Below are 24,998 nucleotides of genomic sequence, written 5' to 3'. Positions count from 1 at the left end.
TTTCTTTTTTTTCCTTTTTTTTGTTGTTGTTGTTGTTGCTAAGAAATCCAAGCTGCGTGTGATTTCTGGCTTCCCTTCCCCGCTCTGCCGTGTTCCTAGGCCAGCCCCCCGCCCCGTGCCCGGCGCATCCCTCTCCATCATCGAGTCGGACGCGACTGAGAATATAACACGGCTTTACTGTATGAAATGGCACTAACACGGCGCGTGGCTCAGCGGCGGGGTTACGGTGCGCGGTTTGCCTTGGCCTTAGCGCAAGCGATGTGGATACGAGCGGCACAGACTCCATGGCAAACAGAGGTTGAAAAGCCGTGGCCCGCAGCCAGGCACCGACAGTCGCCTGGAGCTGGCTGCGGGGGGCGAGGGGGGGGTTGTGGCGGGGCGGGGGGGCAGAGCCGCGTTTTTGGGGTACAGCTGTATTTCTGGGTCCCCTCGTCGCAGAGCCCGGCCGTGCTGCGGGGTGTCCTCTGACCAGGATGGGGTGGGAGGGGTGTCGCGGGGGAAGGCTCGTGGAAACCAGCTGAGTCCAGGGTCGTTAAAATTCTCATTATGAGACAGGTCGCGGCAGCAGTGGGCAGGGGCAGGCGCTGGCAGAGGGGCAGCTCTGCCCCGGTGCTGGGGTGGAGGGGACCCGCTTGGGGACACTCATCACATGGGGTCCCCGCTGTCACGCTGGGGTCCCCATGGTCACCCCAGGGCCGGCTCCAAAGGGCCCTTCCTCCTCTGCATCGCTTGGTTTGGGGAGAAAGATGGGCACAGCCTTGGGGAAAGCGTGTTGCAGGGGGGTGCCAGCTCCGGTGGGAGCAGCCCTGCCCGGCCAGGAGCCCCTCCAGCCAAACTGGGGTGCCTCGGTGCGGCGCCAGCCCCGGTCGGGGCAAAGTGGGGGTTCGGTGGGACATGGGCCAAGGGTGAGGTTTCCGTGGGACTGGTTGGTTCTTTGGTTTAGATGGGGGGAAATAAGAGGGAAACAAAGCAGGGAGCAGCTCCGCTCTTTGGGGTTGCGGGGGAGCTGGGGCCATCCCCAGCGTGCGGGTACAGGGCCGGAGAGCAGCCGTGATGAGCGCAGCGTCCTCCCGGTTCGCTCGGGCTCCCACCCGTCCCGGTGCGGCCGGGAGCCCCCAGACCTCGCGACGGCACCCAGGTCCCCGTTTGACGCTTCTCGTGTACCTTCTTGGTCCTGCCTGGCTCCTGGCAGCGGGATGTGAAGCGCAGAGGGGAGGAGGTGATGGGACCGGTGGGTTACGTACAGAACGGCGTCGGCAGGTAACGAGCTGTTGTCCGTTGCGATCGCATGGTCGTGGTTTGCTTCGTCGCTCCCACGTTGCTCTGAGACCCCCCCGGATCCGTACAGGAGCTGTCGGCAAGGATGGACACGGTGGCGATGGGATGGCGTATTGGTGGTCCCCCGGAGCACGAGGGACGGGTGCGATCCTGGCGGGGATGTGGGGCGGGAGCGGGCGGTGGGGCCAGGAGTTGTGGAGGAGCTGGAAGCCAGGAAGGGTGAGCGGGTTGGACGCTGCGGGAGTCGCTGCGTGGCGGCGATGGCTCCGAGCGTCTGGAGGACGCGGCAGCAGGAGGGAAGCAGAGGGCTCTGCAGAAGCCAGTGCTGCGGTACCTAAAGTGATGGTGGTTGGGGACGTGACTGCACGGATGGTGGCACCGGGGACCACAGGAGAGCTCAGGTTTGGCATTGTCCTCCCCACGGTAGCCATGCCAGTCCCACCACGGAGAGGGGAGCTGACGGTCCTTCTGGCCGTGCCCACAGGAGCAGGCCATCTCCTCATCTTCATCCTCATCTCCTGGCTTGGCAGAGACAAGCCGTGCGGGCAGAGACGAGCCGTGCAGGCAGAGACGAGCCGTGCAGGCAGACCCTCGTCAGCGCCAGGCAGGAGCTGCTGGACGCTGCGTGCACGGCTGCTGGCAATAACGGGGGTCCTGTGCTCCCGACCCTGCGAGCGAGGCGCTGCGAGGCTCAGAGAGGCAAATCCTGCTGCTGAGGCCGAGGAGCCTTTGGCTTCGCCTTAGAGCAATCCCAGCTCAGCTCCTCCAGCCCTGGCCGGGAAGGTGCCGGAGCCGACGCGCTCTCCCTGTGGAACCCCTCCGAGTTCTTCCTGTTTTGCTGCAGGTAGGACCAGTCTCCCCGCAGCCGCCTCCTTTCTGTCCCCGGGGAGGTCACTGTGTGAAGAAAATAATACTACAAAGAAACAGGATGAAGACGTTCCAACGACTGCCGTGCCATCCCCGAGGGGACGGGGACCGGCTCTGCCACGTTCCCACTGCCGGCCCCGCGCGCCCCTGCCCGGGGGAGCCTCCGTGCTCCGCCACCAGCCTCCGATGCGGCCGGGAAAGAAAATGGGCTGAGCTCCCGGCGAGGGCAGCCTTCACCGCACCCCTCCGCTCTCGCAAACCCCTCTCCGCTCCAAAACATCTCTCCCATCGGAGCAGCCCGGTCACCGCGTCCTGCCGCCTTATTTCTTCTCCCCTTGCCCGTCCCCAGCTGGCGTCTCGGGCTCCCACAGGACGAACTCGTGGAGCAGCGTGTTCACCGTCTCGGGACACTCCATCATCACCATGTGGCTGCCCTCGTCGATCACCTTCAGGAAGGCGATCAGCAGGATCTGGAGGGAGATGGTGGCAGCAACAGGCGTCAGCGCCGGGACGAGCCCCCTGCTCGCATCGCCATGTGCTGGGCAGGCAGACCCCAGCCCTCGCCCACCCCCCAGCCCCGTGCACCCCCCTACCTCGGCCATTCGCTGATCCTCCTCCACCGGGACGAACTTGTCGTGCATGCCGTGGACCAGGAGGACGGGCACAGCCAGCTCCGCGTGGTAAACCTCGTCACCCTCCGGCCAGTACTGCCCGCTCATCATGGCGCGCAGCACGAAGGAGGACACGTTGAAGGCGTTGCCTTCCTTCAGCAGCTGCTTTTCTTTGGCACCCTGGCGAGCGAAGCCAGCCCTGCGGGAGGGAGCCGGCACAGGCAGCGGGTTAGCCCAGCGTGGTGCCTCGGGGGTGTCCCTGACTGCGCTGGGGGTCCCCGCGGTGGCCGGGGACACCCCTCCCCAGTGTCGCGGTGCCGGGACGGCCACTCACTTGAGGAAGCTCCATGCCAGGCACGGGGAGAGGCAGTGCAGCACGCAGGTGGGCATGTTGAAGATGGAGCAGAGGCTGGGCTCCAGCGCTGTCGGGCCCCCTCCATTGATCATGATCACTTTATGGACTAGGTCTGGGTACTCGTGGGCGAGGAAGGTGCAGAAGGACACCCTGCGGGGAGAGAGAGACGGTGGGCACGGGGGCCACGCGTGATCCCGGGGCACCGGCGGATGCTGCACCCCAAGGATCCATGGCTGGACCCCAGGCTACCCCCCCTTCGTTTGACCCGTGCTCCCCCTTTCTGGGGCAGGGGAACCCCAGTCAAACCCCACAGCTCCACAGAGCCCGGGCAGAGGGGCTGAGCTCGGGGTTTCACTCCTGCGCAGACCAAAGCAGGGTGCTGGGACCTGCCTGGGTGCCCGCCAGCCTGGACCAGCCTCGTCCTTCTCATCTAATCCTGCCCAGCGCGGAGCCCGGCTCCGGCTCCCTCTCCTCCCAGGGCCGCTCTCTGCACTGCTTAGTCTCCATCTAATTGACTTTCTCAGGCTTACTCTATTTATAGGGCGTGCTCTGCCAGCTTCCCCGCTGGAGGACGGGCTCTGGGATTAGCTGGAGCCAGGGACGCACACCAAGAGGATGTAGGAGATCAGAGCTGAGGGATAAACCCAAAACGGGAAACCCCACACCCCTCCTCTGCTTCTCAGCCCCCGAAGAGCAGGATTTGTTGGGCGTTTGCTGCCAAGGAGAGGATGGGGGTGTGTGTGAATCCATCCCTTCCCTCCTGGGACCCCCCCAGTCCCTTACCCGTACGAGTGTCCTATTAAGATATTCCTCTTCTTCGCGTAGCGCTTGAAGACGGCCCTCATGTCCTCCGCCAGCGCGTAGAAGGTGTACGCAGCAGCGATTTGGGGAGCTGAGCTGCAGCCGTGGCCGGCCAGGTCAGGAGCCACCACTTCGTAGCCCAGCTTGGTAAAGAAGTCCAGCTGCTCCTTCCAGATGTCCAGCGAGCCGCCCACGCCGTGGATGAAGAAGAGGACCACGTCGCTGTGCGTCCCTTTGCAGCTCGTGATCTGCTTCTTGCAGTCGATGTTGACGACTTTCTTGGGTTTACGCTTCCGACGCTTGCCGGGGGCAGCGGCCGCCTCCCGCGTGCCGCATCCCGGCGTGCCGCATCCCGGCGTGCCGGCAGGACCCTGGGCGGGAGTTTGGCCAGCCAGGTCGGAGAGCTCCAGCTCCACGGTGCTGTTGGGTTCCCCCGAGTTGTTCTGGCAATGCAGGATGTCGGAGCGGACGGCATCCCCCAGGTTCTCGATCACCAGCTGCCCGTTGCGGTAGACGGTGATCTTGCGCTTGCAGTGCACCGTGCCGCGCTCCGGCCCCCCGGGCTGGGTCTCCTCGGGCCCCTCCGGTGCCGGACGGTTGGGCATGCTGTGCCTGACCCGCAGGATCCTCCCCGGCTTCACCTCCATGAAGCTGTAGCCGTTGCTGGAGTCAACGCTGTCCAGCGGCCCCACGGCGTTCGTCGTCTTGCCCATCAGGCAGCAGAGGAGCCCCTCGGTGATGCTGTTCAGCATTATGCTCCCTGCAATGAAGGCAAGGGGGGGTGGGGGGCAGGAAAAGGGAGGTTAGTCACGAGCTCCAGCACCCAGCAGAGACCTGCCGGGGGTCCTGGCTGCGGCACAGGGGACCGGGGACAGCCCTGTCCCCCCCTGCTTTGCTGCCAGCCCCCACAGGGTAGAACGTGCCTCCGGGGATGCATCGGGGGGTGAACGTGGTGCTCCCCAAACGCACGGCCCTCCCCGGTCAGCTGCAAACGGGCTTCTGTTTCAAAGACAGACCCAGCATTCCCCGTCCAGCTTTGTCTGGGCCACGTCGCCAAGCCAGCGCGACGTACGCCGGCCTGGCAGAGGTGAACTGGAGCGGCTGCAAACCCACGCGGTCCCCGGCACGCGGCCGCGGGCCTCCGAGAGGGGATCTGCTCTGGCCGAGGGAAGGTACATGCAAAGAAAAGCCTCTTTGAAATGAAAATGCTATTTCTTGCACCAAATACGGGGCTAAGGAAAGATTCAGCTATGAAAATGCATTATTTATACCAATTAAATATATATTTATCTCCAGTCTAAACCACTGATACAAACGGTGAGAGATGGAAATTACCGGGACTGGAGATGAAGGTTTTAATTACAGTCCCTCCGCAAACCAAGGGTGAACACAATACGGCAGGAGAACCGGGGAGGTATGCAGTGGCCCAGCATCCACTGGGGGGGGCGGGAAACCCCCTCCCCATATCCCCACCTGGCACCACGAGGGCTGGGGGGGGACGGACACGGCACTGTCCTTGTTCTCCCCAAGGCTCATTCCTTGACATTTCCTCTTCCAGATGCACTCGGGTGGCTTTGGGAGGGGGCTGCGAATGTGGGGACCACCGAGCCTGGCCAAGAGCGAAGCCAGACCCAAGCAAAGGAGGATGCGAGGTGGGAAAGGCACCGGGGGCATCGGTGCTGGCACCGGAGCCCGACGCCGTCCCGGTGGGGCGGAGGGGGCTGGGGAGGTCCCTGCCTCCCCTGGCTGGCAGCCTGATGCGCATTTATTATTGATGAAGCCAAACACGGTGAATTATTGATGCCGATGGGCAAAGAGAGCCGGAGCGGGCGCTGCGCAGAGGGGCTGTCCCTGCAGGAGGAGCCCCCCGAGCGGCGGCTGCGGGTACCGACCGTGACCCCTGCGGAGGGGAAGGAAAAGCACGTTCCGGAGCAGAATTATACATCTAAATCCCAGCGACGCTGTCAGGAGCAGCCCCCCAAGCTCCCTGAACAACCCCTTCAAGTGCACCCGGCAGGATTACGGGCGCTTTGCTGGCAGAGCGTGCAAAACAAAGCAAGGGATGGAGGCAGGCTGGGAGCGCAGGCCTCCTTCGCTGCAGCTTTTATCGTTCACTACATTTAGGGAAGCCAACACTGTGTGCTCGGCAGAGACCCCCACAGACGCCAACATGCCCAGCCTGGCCCCTGTGAGCTCCCGGGGACCGGACAGGCTCTGCCGAGAGCTGCCGGCCGGCAAGGAGCAAAGGGGCTCCGGTCCCAGCCCAACACACCGCTCGTGGGTTTCCCCAGGAAAAACCAGCCTGTTTGCTCCAAGCAGGCGATCCGGGTAACGGTTCCCTTGGCAAAGCTGGAGTGGCTTATCCGGGGAGCATTGCCAGCTCTCGGGACGGCAGCCAGCGTTTGATTCTTGCCCAGCTCTGCCGGGGACAGTGGCCTGACGCCCACTCAAATGCCATGTAAGTCTCTGGGTGCTAAATTGTAGGGACTGGAAATGCAGCAAAGCCGGTCCCCGGTGCTCGTTCTCCTCGCGGCAGGCTGGGGAGCTCCGCGGGGGCTCCCCCAACGCAGGACACGGCAGTCCCAGCTCTCCGTGGTTTGGTGCCTGGGCTCTCATTGGCGATCTCTTTTCTGGACACGCGTACATCATCCATGCAGGATCCAGCTGCACCGAGAGTTTTCCAGCATCCTCCTGCTCCCCGCAGGCTGGCCGAGCACACGTCGAACAGCTGCGTCACCCGCCGGGCTCCCTTCGCTCCTCTGGGAAGGGACCCATCCAAAGCTGATCAGCAAGAACAGGAGGTCTCAGAGCCCTGGGAAGGAGATGCCAAATCCAGACCTCACTGGCAAGGGGACTGGTCTGCTCTGCTGAGCCATGCTTCCAGATCAGTGATGAGCCCGAGGAGCTGGGCACCAGACTGGCCGGAGCCCTGGCTGGAAGATGCCCAGCTGCCTTCGCACTGGGACGGACATGCCACCACTTGGGCTGCTCTCGATCCCCGAGCAGCTCTGAGCTGCTCACGCTGAACAGAGATGGGGCAGGCGGAAAACCCGGGGGCAGAGGGGAAACCAGGCGGACCCCGAGCCTCTTGGTCCCCACGAGTACGACTGCGAGCTCTCCGCAAGCGCTGCCCGCAGCTGGCAGGCCCCATCCTGCACTTGCACCGGGTACGGTTCCCCCAGGCTCAGCCTGTGGGAGCTGGACACGCTTCTGCCTCTGATTTCCATAAAGCCTGGCTTTACGCTGCGCCTCCATTTCACAAGGTAGTAATGATCTCTGTATGGATTATAAACAGGACTTCTGGCCAAACCGCCTTGACATTGATTAACTTCTCAGGATTAACTCAATCAGTCCATCCTGTTCATTTCCAGAATTGATTTGCTGGAAGGCTCTGGCAGTCGGGAGCGCTGCAGGCGGATCCAGGAGCCCAGGCTCGGGCCACGCAGCCACCCTCCAGCCTCATCAGCTCTGGGTACGAGCCTGGATCCCGCTGCAGAGAGAGGGACTGTTCGGAGGGCAGATGCCTCCGCTTGGATACGCCCAGGCTGGAGCTCATGGTCCTGATACCTGCTGGGTATCAGACCCGGAAAACGCCACCCAAATCTCATCAGAAAGCACATCCCAGCCGAGCCGTTCAGTGGCCAAGTGGGAAATGGGGGGGACAGGAGGTTAAGCGACTCAACTCGATGTCAGGCTTCGTCTCAGGGGCTGGGAGGCAAAGCGCGCCCGTCTCCCACCTCCCACGCGCCTCCTCTAACCCACCACGCCGTCTGCCGCGGCTGATGCAGCCAGAAACATCAAGGGATGTTCCCTCCGTGAGATGAAAAGGGCTGAAAATGAAACCAGATGGATGCAAAGAACTTTGCAAAGATGCTGGTAACCATGGCGATGAGCTTCTTCTCCCCCTCCATCCTCCATCCCGGCTACCTTCCATCGCCGCCCCCGGCAGAGAGCGAGATTTCGGCACCGGTTACATAAGGCCAGGCACAACAATGAGTCAGGCGCGGCGTGAACCTGCCGCCGTCCCCCCCCCCCCGTGTCCCACGAAGCCGAGGACGGGGTGCGGGCTTGGGAAGATGGACGGCATCGCCCCGAGTTGATACCCACGTCCTGCCCCCCCCCCCCCCCCCCAAATCACAGCTGCCCCCAGGAAACTGCTCCCAGCAGAGAGGGGATGCTCAAGGATGCTGGGGATTAATCCTGGGAGGAGGATTTATTGCCCAGGTCCAGACCTCATCCCAGAGCACCCATGGAGAGTCCCCTGGCTTCACCACTGCAACGAACAGCCTGGCTGGGGGAAAAACAACTTACTGACCTACTTTGGGCTGCAGCGCCTCAGATTTTATACAACTTGACGGCACCATGTCACAGCTGGAGAAAAATGGGACGAGATGTGATGTGGCAGGGTGGAGGGCAGAAAGCCTGATGGGATAACGTGACAGGCAGCCACACGGGGCTGACACAGAGCCCGTGGGGCTGACAAATAGCCCATGGCGCTGACGTACAGCCCATGGGGTGGTGTATCAGGGCAGCACTCACACCACATCTGCCCCAGGGGCACGACAGCACAGCGTGTGCACGCTTAACGGCCGCGCTGGGATGGGCTAGCCACGCTGGCTCTTCCCTTGCCATCCCTGCAGAGAAGAGCGTGTCCCCTGCCCCCAACAGCCTCCTGGTCCTGCCTCCCCCCGGGGGTCCCATCCCCTCTGGCTTGCTGGGGACAGCTGATGTCCCAAATGTCCAGAGTGCTGGGAATGACAAAAATATCCCCCTCCTGTCTTGTCCCTGCTGCGGAGACCTTGGATTATGGGCAGGAGAAAGGAGAGTGCATTTCTCCGTGACAGCCCCCAGGGCAGCCGTGAGCCCGTCCCCGCCGAGAGAAGTCCTGGTAAACATTTTATCCCAAAAAGCGAGCCGAGAGCATCGTTTATCACAGGAGCAGCACGAGCGGGAGTCAGCGCTGGAGCCCACGGCCATGAGCCTCCCCATAACCCTGCAACTCCCATCACCGCTCAGCACCTCCGTCCCCCTCCAGCACAGAGTGCCGGACCCTCACGGGGAGTAGCAGGGACTTGATATCTGCTAATTCCTTGCAAATCCTCAGAGGAGAGGTGCCAGAGAGGAGCGTGAGAAGTGCTGCAACCAGAATCCGACCTGCCATAATAATTTGTTCAGCTCTAATCCCTTCCCTCCGGGGCTCACGAGTATTAATGATGACACACGACACTCCTGAGGAATGGGCAAATATTATTATGCTCTTCCCAGCCTCCCTCAGTCATTCACTCTCTGCAACGTGGAGAAACTGCAGCGTTGAGAAACACATAAAGAGAACGACTGTTTAAGCACCGATCTCAGATACACGCAAGAAAATGTTTATGCCGCATAGTCGTGGTCCCGCAAAGTAAAGTTCCCTCTGGGGGAATGTGAAAAAGCCACTTCAGCTGGTGGCAAGCACCTGGATTTATTCTGTTACGCCTGGCTTCCCCATCCTGATGTAATTACAGCAGCTTTATCAGGACAGTAAATAGTCAGGAAGGCTTTATCAGTCGTACAAATAGAAAACCGAGGAGGCAGCCCTGAATCCTCAGCACAGGCAGGGATGCAGGGATGGACCGGTCCCCATCGGCGGGCAGCAGGACTTCGCCGAGGGCCCCGCAGGACACAGACAAATCGCGTTCGGTCAAGAAACGGCACGGCAGGGAAAGCTGAGTGTCTGCAAGACATACGGCAGCCCGGAGCCGTGGCTGGCTGCCTGCCACACGTCTCTCTTTAGGAAGGAAGAAGACCTTGAGAAACAAAAGATTATGCAATGCACAGCGGAGTAACCTGTGCCTGACCTCCGTGACCGAAATCCCGCTTAACCTCCTCTGATTCCCAAACCTCCTGGATTTCCAAGGGGAAAATCTGCCCCTGCTCCCACTGCATAGCCGCAGAAAAGCCAGTTGGATTCCTCCAGCAGCAGGCTGGAAGAAACCATTGCAAGGAGGCAGGAGAAGAAGAAAACCCTGCCCCCTCCGCTGGGCAGCGATGCGTGCAGGTGCCCCCTCGATCTCCAACCGAAAATCCAAGCAGATTTGACACGCACATAGCAACAGCAGGTCTTCGGTCAGAGCCAGCAATCATTTACTGCAATTGCATCACAACAGAAGCTGTCCCTTAAGTTTTATTGCTGGGCAGCTTTTTCTAACCCCGCGCTCAAAGCATGCTCGATATAACAGGGCTATTTAAGCAGAAGCAATGCCGTGCCGCTGCGAGGCTACCGTCTCCCCTTCTGTCCCCGCAGTCCCATCTAACTCCTGTCAAATCCCTTCCCGTCGTCAGCTTTGAAAAAAAAAACCAACCCAAAACCCACATCCTTTGGCCATTTTGCTCCCCGTGCACAGCACCTTCCTGCCCTAGATCACAGCTTGTGCTCCGAGTCCTCCGCACAAAGAGAGAGAGAGAGAGACAGAAGAGGATGCTCACCTCATTTATTGACAAGGGTTGTCAGGAGTCGAGATTGCAAATGAAAGGCTTAATCTTGCAGGAGGCAAAGGGGGAGAGGAAGAGATGCCCGAGGCGGCGGGAGCCTGTGCAGGATGCAGGGTGCCAGCGCTGGCAGGCTGCTCAGCTTTTCAGCTCCTCCGATTACATTTTTTTTGCCTGTTTGGTGGGAAAGATGGAGCAATACCTTCAGCTCAGCTCATCTTGCTTTAGACCGAAATCTTTCCTTCCATCTTTTCCCCATGAGCAGCTTCATAACTGAGCTCTGGGGTTTGGGGGTGCTATTTGTCCTTGTAGTCTATAGCCATAGAAAGCCCCTTAAATCCCTCCTAAAGAGGAGGGCTCTCGGTGTGACAGACAAGGAGACTTGCCAGTCAAAGCAAGACCCAGCGCAGCCCCGCTGCCCGCCCATGGGGAGCCTGCCAGGAGCTGGGGGAGCTGGGGGGGACTCACCCTGGGGTTTTTTTGCCCCTTCCAATGGGATGTGTTACCGAATTCCTTTTTTTTTTTTTCCCCCCACTTTTTAGCTTTTTCTCACCATTCTGGTATTTGTGGCTTCCCAGAGGCCGCAAGTGTGTCAGTGCCACGAGCGTGTGGGAGCTCAGCACGGGTGACCATGCATCCAAAGCGTGAACATGCAGACCCCAGGGGCTGGGATGGGAGGACAAACGTACCATCACGAACGTCTCCTGGGTTTATTTTCACAGCTGTGAGTTTGGGAGGGCTGGAATCGCTTCCCCTCACCCCGATGGGCTGATCTGGTGGGAACACACCAAACCAGTGCAGAAAAACCCCAGAGCTGGTGCCTGTTCTTGGCGATATGGCCGGGCTTGGCTCCAGCAAAGCAATCTGAAGGATCTGTTTGACGATCAGAGCAGACAGCTAGGATGCTGGAGTTACCAGTGACTCACCCTCTGACCTCCCAGCTGGCTCTTCTTCTCCTCCTCCTCCCCCTCCTGCACCTCATTTTCCTGCTCTGTGAAACACAGATAATCACATTCACTTAGGAACAGGCAGAGGCTGAACCTCTCTGTAGGTACCTTGGCACATCCTACGTGCTGCTGCTCTATCTACGTGCATATACGTTAGAGGTCAAAGGCAATCAGGGAGTCCAGTGCTGGTCCCAGCACCAGTGGACCCTCTGCCTGGCCCATCATGGTGCCCAGCAAGGCTTCCAAAAATGGAAGCACCACACTGCTTGTCGTGACAGTTTTGGGGGCAGTGGTGACAGTTTTGGGGGCAATCGGTGCACACCCCTCATGGGCGAGGAGGCCGGGCAGGGAAGGTGGCGGCGCGGGCCGGCTGTGGTGGCAGGGCCTTGGGCCTGGCCTTGGTTCTGGGTCCCCAAACACCGGGGCTGGCACTAGCAGAACCATCCTGGTGAGGAATAAATCAGTCTTTAGAGGTGGCTTTTGCTCTGTTAGTGGCTTGTGACAGGGACGAGGCCCCCCCCTCCCCCGCCGCAGGAGGCCTTGGCGCTTCCCAAACCTGGGGGGCCCAGGCCGCACTCCGCGGCCGTTGCCATGGTAACAGCGCGGCGGCTCGCCCCTCCCAGGACTACAAACCCCATCGGCCCTTGCGGCCAGTGGCGGCGTTCGTACTCCCCGTCCATTGCGCATGCGTGTCCCCCGCCACCCGCGATTGGCCGGGCGGAGGGAGCCAATAGGAAGCGGCGTTGTTGGGAGGGCGGTGTGGTCAGGACGGGCTGAGGGCCATGGCGGGGCTGGGCCGGCTCTGGCCGCGGGCTCTTGGCGGCAGGTAACGGCGGCCGCCGGCTCCCGGGGCGGGCAGGGCAGGGCGTGGCGTGGCGTGGCGTGGCGTGGCGTGGCGTGGCGTGGCGTGGTCAGGTCACCCCCCAGGGTGGACAGCAGGGGAGGGACGTGACAAGGTCAGCCCTGTCCCTCAGTGCTGCAAAGAAGCTCTTTATTTTCCTGTCAGCGGCGGCACCGGCCTTTCACTTTTTGCTTATCTATTTTTATTTTTTTTTTCCCCAAAGATTGCTTTTATTCCAGCAAGCTGCAGCCCATCCTTTCCAGCTCCGAGCAGCCTCGGTCCTCTCGGGTTCCCTGGAGCTGCCTCTCAGAAGCCATCTCTCCTTCAAGCCCGCAGCCGTCTGCCCCAGCGTGGTGTCTTCCTGGAACCACCAACAGATCCGTACAAAAGCACGTGGGAACGAATATCAACCGAACAACCGCAAGCGCAAACGGACCCACGGCTGGATCAAGCGCATCAGCACGCCGGCCGGCATCGAGGTTATCCTCCGGCGTATGCTGAAGGGCAGGAAGTCTCTGACGCACTGAGGGCTCTGCCCGGGAGGTGGATCTGGTGCGGGGAGAGCCAAAATGGAGCCCTGGAGCTGCCGCGGCTTTGGAGCGACCCGGCCTGAGCGTCTGTGCTGAGGGAGACCGTCCCTCTCGTGTCGGGAGCGTGCGAGGAATCGCGCAGGCTTGAGGGCGGCCTCCGAGGGCTTTGTTTAATGGCTTTTTAAATTGTAAAAGTATTGCTACTTCGTATGTGCCATGCAAAGATAAACTTGTGAAAACACGAGCTGTGATTAAACCCCGGCAACTCGCCTTGAACTTCCTGCGCTAATTGTTAATGCGAAATTAACGGGGAGGTGGGGAGGAAAGCTGGCTTGTTTGCGGGGTCACGGCTGCTAGGGCGTCCTTGGAAGGGTGGCACGAGTGCGAATTAGGGCTGAGGGTGGGGGGAACTAAATGTTTAATTTACGCCGGCCCTGTCAGCGGCATCTCTGCCCATTCCGCTGCGCCGTCCCCCTGAGGTGCTTCAGGAACGGGGTCCTGCTTTTCAGCTGCAGCCCCGGGCTGGAGGAATTGACTTCTCCTGGCCGCTGTTCCCCCGGCGCTGCTAATTCACTGCTTTGTTCCTGCCGTGTAATTAACAGCGCCTTCATTAACGAGGGCCGAGGGGAACGGGGCACGGACTACATCTCCCAGCGTGCCCCGCGGCCGCCGCCACATCCGGGTCTTTCTGCCCTGCGCTCTCACACATACACCCCTCCGCGGGCCTTCCGAGCGGGCATTTCCTGCCTCAACCTAACCCTACGCTCCTCGGCGCCGCGTTGAGTGGCGGGCTTAGCGTCCAATAGAAAGCGAGAGTAGCGCGGCGCGGGCCAATAGGAAGGCGCGGGGCGGGCGGTGGCGGTAGTGGGTGGGTTGAGGCGCGGTGGCGGGGGAGGGGCGGCTCCTCACGGCTGGCGGCGGTGAAGATGGTAGGTGCCTCGCGCCCCCCCCCCCCCGAAATGGCGGCCCCCCCCCCCGCCCCGGCCCGGTGAGGGGAGCGGGGTCCCGCCGCTCCTGCCCCGCCGGCCGCGCCCCGCCGCCCCACCCAGCCCGGGGAGGAAAGAGGCCCGCGGCCGCCTCCGGCCCTGCAGAGCCCGCACCCTCCGGCGTCCCCGCCCGGGGCCTCGGCGGAGGTGGGAGGGCGGCGCGGCTGCGGGGGCCCCGGCCGAGGGCTGCGCACCCTGAGGTGGGGAGTGCCTCCGCCCTCTGGGACGGGGGCGTGCGGGGGGGGGGGGGCCGGGGCGCCCCAGGCCGGGGGTGTTGCGCGTCCCTAGCGACGGGGGGGTGCGGGGGTTGCTACGCCCCGAGCCGGGGGTGTCCCACGCCCCGAGAGGCGGAGGGCTGTGGCACCCCAAGATGGCGGGGCTCCCCACCCCCAGGGCTGGGCGGAGAAGGAGCGTAGGGACACCCTCAGCTGGGGATGCACCCCGTCTCTTGGGGTGGGGAGGGTGAGGGGGGCTGGGGCACCTGAGGCTTGGGGGGGTTCCCCCCCTTCCAGTGACTGGGGGCGGGAGGGCTGTGGTACTTCAGGGTATGGGCTATTCCCCGCCACGGCTGAAAGGCTCAAAGGAGGGCAGGGGCTCCCCCGGGGTGTGCGGTTTTCCCCACCCTCAGGGATGGGGGACTGAGAGCAGCCGGGGCACTGCCAGGGTGCGGGGTGTTTCCTCCGCCCCCCAGGCTGAGGAGCAGAAGGGGGAAGTTGGACCACCTCCGAGGTGCGGGGAGCTCCCCTGTCCCCAAGGGCTGGGGGTGCACTAAGGGGGCTGGGGGCTGCGGAGGTTCTTCAGTCCTTTCTGTGTCCCCTGCGCAGCAACAGGCACTCGGTCTGGTGCCTGAGCGTTCAGCAGCGGCTGTCAAAACCAAGAGGCTTCCAGTCTCCCTCCCTCCCTTTGTAGCGACACAACAATTTTTGGAGAAAGAGGGTTTTCTTTCTGCCCCTCCACAAGCTCTATAACTAAAGGAAAAAGAGTGGTGTCCCTGCGGTCTCCGTGTACAGGCGTACCATGGCTGAGGGCTTAGGTGGCTGTTCCCAAGCCTGTGTTAGTGGTTTTCCTCTAACCCACGTCCACATGTGCGTGCACCGTGCTAGGACAGAGCCCCGCTTTCAGCGTGTCTGTGCTGGGCCTCGTGTAGCTGACAGTTGCTACTGCAGTTCCTTTCAAAGGCCGAGAATGGGGCACGTGTGTGTATATATATATATTATTTTTTTTTCACCTTTCTGCTTTTAGATGAGGACTATCATCTTCCTAGGAAGCTGAGCCCCCTTGTTGACACAGGAAAAGTAGATGCGTCTTATCTCTACCTCACTTCCCAAATCATAGAAGGAACCAGTGTTGTCTTCTGAGGTTGCTTAATCACATTTGTTTTGTTGGGTTTGGGTTTTTGGGGTTTTTTTTTTTGTTTGTTTGGGTTTTTTTTGAGTTTGCCTTTCCCCAAGGAAATGAGGCATCTGCTCGGTTCAGGGGCTGGTTTTTCACTTCCACACAGGACGCTGCATCAGCTTCGCTCGCTTGGCCGGGGCGCGCTTTCCTTGGTTAAAGAGTGGCAGAAGGCACGCAGGGGGAATGTTTCCTCATGTGGCATCACACGGGAGGTATGACTCGGTGCACCTTGTGCCATAGGTGTGTAAACACGGCAGCGACCTACTAGGGCTTATTTCCCTGGTGCCCTTGGAGCAGATAAGGATCATTGCACTTGGAGTATTGTCTAATTCTGAATATCCAGGAATACGACTCCAGGCAACTCCCTCGAGGGGGCCTTTTCGGTGATCTCTGAGATCGTATCAGCACAGAGCTGCTGAAATGTGCGTGTATGTAGCAGGATTATCATGATCGGAGGGATAATGTGTGTCACTGACAACCAGACTTTTCAATTGAACTGGTGATGAGTCCTCAACGTGCTGCCTGGAGCTTAGGTTGGAGAAACGTCCTTCTCGCCTTCTCAGTCAGTTTAGTGTCCCTGTTCTGCTCTAAGTTACGGCCGGGCAGTGGGCGCTGCCGGCGGTGCTGGAGCTGGTCTGCCCAGCGACTGCTGGCCTGAGGGAAGGAAAGGGGTGGCCGAGGGCCAGGGACGCTCGTGGCTGTTAGAGCTGAGGTCTCCAGGTGTTGTGTGAGTTTAGTAACCTTCCTGCTTGCTAAATCTGCGCTTAGCTGGTATATATCCTGCTTTAGTGCTTTATATTGTAGAAGGGGGGGGGAACCCCACATTGACCATTTAAATTGCATTTTGACTGATAATTTTAACAGTATTTTTGTAGCTTACTGGGCATAACTCACTCTGCTGTAAAAGTCCTTTAAAAGACTGCAGAATCCCTGGTGAGAGCTGTGATGCTGCTTATCCAGCCCCTTTCCAGGGAAACGTGGGCTCTGGCAGAGCAAATCCCTGGCTGGAAAGGAGGGAATAGCCTAGCGTGAGGAACTTGGGGTGAGCTGCAGCTTATTGAAGAGATACTTGAAGTTGTCTGCGCCTAAATAAGAGCAGTTATTTTCCATTCTTATAAGTGGTAATAAAACCAAGTAGTTGTCAGGCTTTTCCTGCCATAAAAGAAATCAAGGACACGTCTGTCTCTCTCTGGATTAGGCTGGTGTAGCAGAGCAGGTTACTTTGTCATAAAAAACCTGCAAATTTAATGCAATGGGAAGGTGAGATGCTTTGAAATGTAATGGGATATTTTTAAAGCTCCTCAGTCCTTCTAAACAGAGTAATATAATTAGTAATTCTTAAATCTGGGCTATGTGGAGAAAACTCTGTCTGGCTGTGTCAGTTAAAGTTGTTAAAGGGTTCCCCATCCTTTTCAGCCTGGGAGTCCTCGGGTAGCATACAAGGTACTGACTGTGGATGTCGGTGAGAACAGATGAACAGAGAAATCCATTGGGGCAGGCGTGGGAAGTGGTGAGCTGAGAGCAGGACACAGTCCAAAACCCAGGACTTCTGTTATAGCAGAGCCGGAAGATCCTGCCTTAATTCCTGAGCTCAGCCGTGGTGTGGACATTACACAGGCGAGCGAGCGATGGACTCTGTCCTGGAGAACTCGCGACCGAGGGCAGTGAAGGCACAGGGAAACAGCGTGGGTCCTGTGGGGGTTAAAACAGGCAAGAGAAATTTGAAATTTGCTGTTTGAACCCAAGTCCGGTATTTTAACAAGATTATTTGTAAAACGGGCGTATGGGAAGGCTTGAATGTGGAAACTAGAATGTCAGTAGAGTTCTTTTTAAGAACAAAAGTATGAATAATATTTTCTGGTTTGGCTAATTATAGCTCTTTGTTTTGAATTAAAGATGCAGCGTTAATAAAAATAATGGCTTCTATTTAAATGAAAACAATGCCTTCCGATCTAGCAGTTTTGTAGCAGTAGTGTCCATTTATTTGTTGCTTCTAACACTGAAATTACATGTCTTCTCATCTGCTGCTTCACTGTCCTTTTCAAATTGCTTATAAACAAGGTGATGTATGTCCCGGAGTAGAATCCTTTAGTGTTCAGTATAACAGACTTTGAGTCTTTAAGGAAGTATCATTATGATACAGGTAGCTGGTCTAACGACTTAGAAGGGATCGTCTTGGGGCCTCTCTCTCCTCTGCTTATCGCACAGGTACATCTGACATTTATTACCCATTTTCTCTTTATTTAAAGACATTGCTGGGCATCTTCCTTTGTCTCTGCTGTGAGAGCTTCTGTAGAGAGGCTCCAACACACTCAAGCTCGGTTTTCTCCTGACCCCATAATGTTCTCCTCCCGCCCTCCTTTTTTGCTTTGGAGAAAGGAAATTCCTGTTTCATGCTGCTATGACTTAATTAAACTGAGGGGGCTCTGTGGGGTTCCTGCGGCTGTTTAGCAAATAGCTTTGCTGGCCTGTTTTGTTGTGAGTGGTGATCTAACCACTTCCATCAAAACTTGGGATTTTTTTTTTTTTTTTTTGATGTACCAATAGCCTTGATGCATGTAGGGGTGTGATCCTTCAACAAAAAAAAAAAAAAAAAAAAGTTGGACCAGGCTGATAAATGTGTGATAAAGAATGAGCTTTTTGAGGCTTCTATTGCTCTGTGGAACCAGCCTTGGTCTGTGACAAAGAATGTTAATTGGGACAACAAAAGAGCAACTGGTTCGATACGGTGTCATATTCAAGGACTTCAGACATCAGCGTAGCTGTGGCAAAGTTTCTCGTGTGATGTCGTGATTTGTGCTGGTAAATCGCTGTGGATTCTGGTCTGCTATATCCGTGGTGGTTTCAGTATCCAACAACCATCTCGCTATCTGGGACCTGGCAGCGTCCTTCAATTCCTGCAGTTGTTTGTCTTAATGACCTGAGCGACTCCTTCAAGAATCACCACAAAGCAAACAGCAACCAGAATATCACTCTTTCATTCCTCACCTACTTCTTTCTTTGTATTCTGTGTCTTTTTAGGCAGATTTTTTGAAAGGATTACCAGTCTACAACAAAAGCAACTTCAGCAGATTCCATGCGGACTCTGTATGTAAAGCATCAGTAAGTATTGCCACATCCTAGTGCTCTGGGGGAAGGTGGGGGTTTTTGGCGTGGCTCAAAGGATGCTAGAGTGAAATAAACTTGAAATGAGTATTTTGTTTCTTAAAAAACACATATGATCACAGCTGGTAGTTCATGAGCTGAGATTGGCGAGGAAAGCTTCCTGCTTGCTTTGGTGAGGAATGTGTCCTCTCATCGGCCAAACCACATCTGTGGTGCTTTCTTTATATATACACATTCTTTAATAGTAGTCTTATGCCCTGAAAAACATGGAAAAATGGACTTCCTTCTTTATATGTGTGTTTTTAAAAGCTGTAGCCGCACAGTGTCACGTAACAAGGCAGAATATCACAGTGCATTTGTAGCCTGCATTAATGAGAGCCTTTTGGTTGGTTTAGCTGTGCTCGGGTTAAAAATCACCTTTTTACTGTCTTCCTTCTGTAACTGTTCTAATTCTTCTATAGAATAGAAGACCGTCGGTATATCTTCCCACGAGAGAATATCCTTCTGAACAGAGTAAGTCTGCCCTGCTGAAGTTTTGTGTTTTTATAACTTTATTCTGTTCTAATATTAAAAATCTGGCGTATACATAATCTCTGTTATTTTAAAGTTCAGATCGGGTGATGTGATTGAACTGTCACCACGGTGATTAGCAGTGTATGTCTAGTTTTTGTGCTTTTCCTCTATCCTTATTAAGTGATCGCTGTTCCTACATACTGCTCTTTTATTAAAAAGGACCATGCTTAGTATGTGAAGTAATGTGGTGATTACTGCAGCATTTTAAAAGTCATCTTTAAAATGATCTCAGTATGGTTTTTTTGTTTTGTTTTGTTTTTTTTGGCAGTCATAGTAACAGAAAAGACAAATATACTTTTGCGTTATTTACATCAGCAGTGGGACAAAAAGGTATGGTTTTGTTTTCTTAATATTAACATTTTGTCTTGATTTGCTGACTCGGGTTAATTGAGCTGAATATTGATCGCAATCAAAATATTGAAGATTTAATTAAAAGAAAGTGCGAACTGCACTTCAGCAAAAGATAATGTAAGGAACCTCTGTCTCTGCACAAGACTTTAAAAAAAAGAACAAACACCAAAACCACCAAAAACGCCCCCAACTGACAGAACAACCACCAACTTTTTCTTCCCTTTCAATTTAAGGGACACTAACTCAGTGTTTATTCTAGAACTTGGGAGACTGCAGTTACATCTCCCACTGACTGTGGTTTTCCTTTGTGACCTTGGGAAATTGGTCTCCCTGTGCCTCAGTGTCTACTTTACAGCCAGGGCAAAGCTGCTCTTACCTCCCAGAACTGTTAGGGGGAAGACGGATGTGCTTGTGCAGAACAGGAATGTGCTAATGAGGCTGTGTGAGTACTTTGGGTACAACATCTGAGCTCTTGTATGAGGAACGCCCAAATTGGTATACTCTAGCTAGCGTTTGAGGCGTGGAAGCTGGGATACCTGGGCTGGGAGTACTCAGAACAAGGTGATGACTTAGGAGCGGAGATGTCGAAGCAGCGAGTGGGCAGAGCAGAGGTTGCGGGAGAACGTGGAGAGGTAGAATTGTAAAGAACTGAAGCTGAAGAGGCACTATTTGTATGTGACAGAAGGCTTTGGGAGATTTTGGTAAGTTCAGGGACTGACTCAGAGCAGTGGGAAAGAGCATCTTACTCATGTTTATGCAGTATTTGAGATCTATAAATAAGAAGTGCTGAGATCAATGATTGGTGGTTTAGTCCCACCCTCAAATTTGAGGAACGATCTAGAAGGAGCACCTTTCAGCTTTGGCCAAAACCCTCTTCGGTGTCTGTTCTGTGTGTCAGGTGATCGCAGCACTACATGCCATCTCAAAACTTTTACAAATGAAATCTTGTTCTGCCGACGCTAGCTCCTGCCAGAATCTAAGGCTTTGGAGAGATTCACTCTGACTTTCTCTGTCCCAACAGAATGCAGCAAAGAAGAGAGATCAAGAGCAAGTGGAAATAGAAGGTGAGAATTCGGCACCACCACGGAAAATCGCTCGGACAGACAGCCAGGATATGAACGAGGACACTTAAACTCTTGCCTTTCTCCTCTACTACTTTGCAGGCGCTTCCTGTTTTGTCTCAAAGTGTGTAAATTTTGCCCCCATCTCTCACCCCTCCACTATGCAGCCCAAACCACTTCTGACTTCATAGGAGCCAATGTATTTATTTTTTTTTTCCCCCCCTCTCCATTTTTTATTTATGCCGTAAAACCTACAGAGCGATGGTGGAACAATTCAGTAAATGATGTAGTATAACCTTAGTTCCTCCTTTCTAAAAATATACACTGTCACTTTCACAGGTTTTGTTGAATCTGTTACCTAAATCAACCCAATCTAGCTACGGGAGCCTGGGTAGAAGACATGGGTTATTACAGAACCCTTCAGTGGTTATAGGCTTTCCGATTCATGTACCCGTTGACGTAGTACAAGTGGCTAACTCTTCTTTGGACGTGCCCAGTCCAGCCATAAGTGTGGGGCCTTGCTATTTTTCTCAAATATTCTGAAACTGGCACTGCACTAAAAAAAAAAAAAAAAAAAAAAATCATAAATCATGGGTGTCATTTAGGGTTATGTTGATCTTAGCAACCGTGTTGTCAACTTGATATATCAGTTGTATTCTTTTGGTCTGTCCTGTAAGGACCACGGTCATTTGGCAGCGTACATTATCTCATGCATCAGTGGTCATGGAGAATTCAAGTGAAAGGTGTGTTGCTTTTGTTGTCCTTAAATTCTAACCGTCTCTTGGTCTTGAATGGACTGATATGTGCAACTTCTCCGTCGGAATAAAAGGATAGTCTTCTGAGTATTTGATCAACAGTGTATTTAAGCAACAGCTGACGGAATGGAGTTGGGTAGGCACCCTGCGGGCAGCGCCTGGCTGGATGAGTCTGGAAGCACCTCAGCAACTAGATCTAGTTCTTTGTCTCAGCTGCCGGCTCTGAATAATGGTACGTTGTATTTTCCTGCAATATCGGCGTGTCTGGAATGGAGCCCAGGACTCGGAGTTGATCAAAATGTGAGCTTCCATGGTCTCTGATGAAGACCGATCTCTTTTGGACTGTGACAGTTCAGTGCCTGTTGCCTGTAACCCTTCGCTGACTCTTCACTAGGAGCCAAAATGGAGACCTGTAAGTCGTCTAGGTGGATTCAGAAGTGCAGAGACTAAAAGGAAATGAGCATCGTCACCTGAAGGGGACAGGAAAGGTGTAGCTTAGTAATGATGTCTTGTCTGCTTTAACGTAAGAAGCTGACTTCACACTGTGTTAGTTTAAATCGTTGCATTTATAGCTGTGTTTTTTCCTCGTTCACAAATCCTAAACACCAATTCAAGAAATCGCATGAATGTTTTTCTAGAGATCCTGGATAAGCCTTGGTTCTGAGTAGCTGCGGTGGCCGCCAGCTTTGAGGGTTTCTGCTGTCCCCTTCCGTGGTGTCCCTGTCTGACCGGGGGACGTCAAACGTTCAGGTTTGGGGGCGAAGGGAGAGAAAACTGTTGCTGACGACCGTATGTTGTAAGGCAGAACCTTAGGAAGAGCAGGGCGCAGCTCACGTTGCGTTTTTAAATGTACCTTAGGCACCGAGTTTCTGATGCAGTGAGTGAATTTAACTTCATACCGAGTAGTTTAGAACTTTGTATCTGCCTCAAAAACAAACAAAAAACCAAACCCGTTACCTTTTTGCTATGGCAGTAACCTCCAAATTACTGGAATGTCATTGAAAATGCCAACTGTGTTGGTGAAGATAAAATATACTTGGGTTTCCATGTGATTTCCTGGCGATTGCAAGGGGACTCCTCCCAGAGTTACGCTGTCAAAAAGTGCTTTTGTGCAAAGCGCAAGGCGTTGACTGCAGATGCTGTGGTAGCATCCGGCCTCGCAGGGATTATCTGAAACTGAAGAATCCTTTGAAGAGCTGAGAGATACCAAAAGAGGAAACGGACGTGCAGCTGGTGGTAAAGTGTGACCAATTTGTGTGTTTAGCAAAGCTTGAGAGCTGCAGCCTTGCAGTAATGTTTGTACAGTGCTTTAAAGTTGTAAAATGCTGTATAATTCTTGATTGATATGGCAAGGTTTGAGCTTTGCTGACTTCTCTGCTAGACAGAGTGATGTACTATTAAAGAGAGTTGGCAGTTCCTTCCTGTTGTAAACCCCCGTCTTTGTTCCCTCCGTGTATTTTAAAAATTATCTTCTTGATTTTGGGAGCCTTTGAAATATTTCCGCTATTTTTAGGAGGTTAAAGTTGCCTTTTTTTAAGTAGTTCTGAAGTGATGGAGAAACGAGTCTTCAAAGGGACGTGGCTTTGTGTCACTGGTTGGTGGATTTTTATTTGTTGTTGATGGTTGCGTATGAGCGCAATGGATTTCTGATGCATCCCGTCCGATCTGAGGCGAGAGCTCCTGTCCTCCTTCCTTCTCCAGCTCGTTTCCCGTGCCACTGCTGGCTCAAGAGCGCTCTCCTCAAGCTGTTGCAACTTCGATCCTAAATTCACGCCTGTGTAATACGTGGTAAGTGTAGCGGGTTTAACGTTGCACGGAAGATCCTATTTGCCTAACTGTGATTTCCTGGTGCCTTAGTGCATTGAAAACAACAACAACAAAAGGTTTTAAAAAACCAAACCCTGGGGTTTTGCTGACCGTGCTGTTTGTACCATACCTAGTTCCTCTGACTTGCAACTCTTGTTACGACGTGACTGAGATTTAGTGACCCTCAGGGGTTTTTGTACGTGTCTGCATAGTGATATTTTTATTGTTTCTGTTGCCGATCTATACTAAAGGTTTAGGTTTTTTAATGAAAACTTGAGATACTTGTCAGAGATCAGAATTTTGGGTTTTTTAGTTGAATAGTGCATCTTTTCTCAAAAGTCAAAGCAGCAGAAACATCTTTCTTGCTATTGGGGAATGATGAGTCCGTCTAGGAGCAGCCTGTCCTGTTTGCGGGCGTCTGTCCTGTATTAAACAGTGCTGGAGCTTGTGCCCCACGCGAGCAATTAGATGTATGCTGGGTACGTTTAGAATATGAAAAAGTTAGGCACTGCCTTTTTCTAACATAAAAATACACTAGTGACTGATGTGCAGGGAAACTAAAGTTTTGTTTAGGTTAGTTCTTGATACTGTATGATCACTTTTTTTTTTTTAGGGGACAAATAGTCAAAAAAACTACTCACATAAGAGTTAGGGGTGGGAAAATGTTGAAAGAAAAGATACCTTAACATGTTCTGTGAATTCACAGCTGGGGGGGACGGGTAACTGCGTCTGAGCAGCGACATCTGTGTGTGTTTGCGTTGACGGTTGGTTCCTGGGGCTTGCCGGGTCAGAGTATGTTCAGTCAGGTAATATTGGCATGTTCAGCTTTCAAGGTGTTTCCTGTTTCTGTCCTTGGAAGTTTTTTTTTTCGAGACTGTAGTGAATGATGCCCTGAGCAACCCGCTCTGCATTCGGTATCGCCTGTGCTTTGAGCAGGAAGGTGGAGGTGACCTGGGATCCCTTCCAGGCGATAAACCCAGGGAAGTGCAAAATGCAGCAGAACCCACAGCTGGAAGGTTTGGTTTTGTACGAGGCTGGCAAGCTGCGGAGGACCGTTAGCAAAACTTAGGGAGTTTGCAAGCATGTGCTGAAGTTTTTTGACAAACTCTGAAACAGCATTTTGCTACAAAGAACAGCGAGCTGCAGGATGGAGATCCAAACCAGGAGGGGAGGGAGGGAGCTGCTGGGCTCCCCAGCTGCCTGAGGCTGCGGCAGCCTTTACCGGGGGGTATTGAAGGTGGGCAGAAGTTTTATGGTGTATTTCATTTAGATGATGCATTTGGATGCATGTCACTGTAAGATGACAGGTTTTTAGAATCATTTAGATATGTTAGATGTGATTTTTTTAAAAAAAAAAGACTTGTTTTCTTAGCAAGACACGAAGCACCGGCAGCGTACTGGTTTCCTGGTGTGGATGCCTGGGATGCACGTCCCCGTGCCTGTCGGGAGCCGGGTTGTGACAGATCCAAAGGACGTGCTGAACCCGACCGCTGTTCCCTGCCCTCCTGGTGAACGTGCCGAGCTGCTGGTGAACTCCCCGTGCGCGCAGTTGTTTGGGGCTGTCCCGATGTCCCCGTGCGGGGAAGGCTGCGAAGGTTGGAGTAGGATCGGCTGGAAAACGGGTTTCCTTCCCTCTCCAGTGCGTGCCTTATGCAGCAGTGCGGTTGTCGGTGTTTGGACTGTTTCCTTTTGAGGCAAATTTTGAACATGCTGGACATTAGTCTTAAAATTTTCACTCTATGCTAGGCAATTATAACTGGTGTAACTTTAGAGCTTTATTTTTTTTTGGTGAGCTCCTTGACACTGGCCTTGAGGGCAAAGCCTAAGCAGGAGTCTTGGATTTTTTCTAAGCCTGCAGCTATCAGCTGTGTTACCACTTACTGTTTTCCAGCTTGTTTGTATACCACTAGCTTCATTTTTTTGTTTTACAGATTTTTAAAAAGACCTGTGTATCTATAATAAGAAAACAAATTTGTTTTCCTGGATTAATGACATCAGTCTGGCAGCAGAGGACTTGTGCAGCACGCTGATCGTGACCGGAGGGGTTCCAGCTGATCCCTCTCCGTGTCAGCTTTTGTGGGTTTTTTTGGTTTTTTTTTTTTTTTTAAAATGTGTAACCGAGAGTGGGAAATCCCTTTTCTTTGAAGACGGGGAGGTTTGCATTTACCTGGGAGCAGCTAAGGGTATTTTTTGGGAGCAGTGCCCAGAAGCGGGTATTGCGTCATGGCTTCGGTTAAGCCCAGCCTGACCTTCGTGTTGTGCTGACTG

General features: G+C 54.6%; 3 protein-coding genes across 3 annotated transcripts; 2 read left to right on the top strand and 1 right to left on the bottom strand.

Moving 5' to 3' along the window:
• Positions 1–156: 156 nt before the first annotated feature.
• ABHD8 (abhydrolase domain containing 8) lies at positions 157–10,769 on the bottom strand. The gene is made up of 5 exons (XM_075776619.1): positions 10,378–10,769; positions 3,895–4,672; positions 3,091–3,261; positions 2,739–2,955; positions 157–2,615 (listed from the first exon to the last, which is right to left on the bottom strand). Exons 2-5 carry the CDS (start codon positions 4,662–4,664, stop codon positions 2,466–2,468), a joined length of 1,308 nt encoding a protein of 435 aa, XP_075632734.1. The 5' UTR covers positions 4,665–4,672; positions 10,378–10,769; the 3' UTR covers positions 157–2,465.
• Positions 10,770–12,011: 1,242 nt separating this feature from the next.
• MRPL34 (mitochondrial ribosomal protein L34) lies at positions 12,012–12,974 on the top strand. The gene is made up of 2 exons (XM_075776635.1): positions 12,012–12,153; positions 12,392–12,974. Exons 1-2 carry the CDS (start codon positions 12,110–12,112, stop codon positions 12,693–12,695), a joined length of 348 nt encoding a protein of 115 aa, XP_075632750.1. The 5' UTR covers positions 12,012–12,109; the 3' UTR covers positions 12,696–12,974.
• Positions 12,975–13,567: 593 nt separating this feature from the next.
• Positions 13,568–22,341, top strand: DDA1 (DET1 and DDB1 associated 1). Its single transcript, XM_075736347.1, has 5 exons — positions 13,568–13,627; positions 18,101–18,181; positions 18,646–18,697; positions 19,026–19,087; positions 20,130–22,341. Exons 1-5 carry the CDS (start codon positions 13,625–13,627, stop codon positions 20,238–20,240), a joined length of 309 nt encoding a protein of 102 aa, XP_075592462.1. The 5' UTR covers positions 13,568–13,624; the 3' UTR covers positions 20,241–22,341.
• The last annotated feature ends 2,657 nt before the right edge of the window (positions 22,342–24,998 follow it).

Source organism: Balearica regulorum, chromosome 26, assembly GCF_011004875.1.
Source record: "Balearica regulorum gibbericeps isolate bBalReg1 chromosome 26, bBalReg1.pri, whole genome shotgun sequence".
In the NCBI taxonomy this organism is placed as follows: Eukaryota; Metazoa; Chordata; class Aves; order Gruiformes; family Gruidae; genus Balearica; species Balearica regulorum.
Note: the sequence above shows the minus strand (reverse complement) of the source record. Positions and strands in the feature narration are given on the sequence as shown.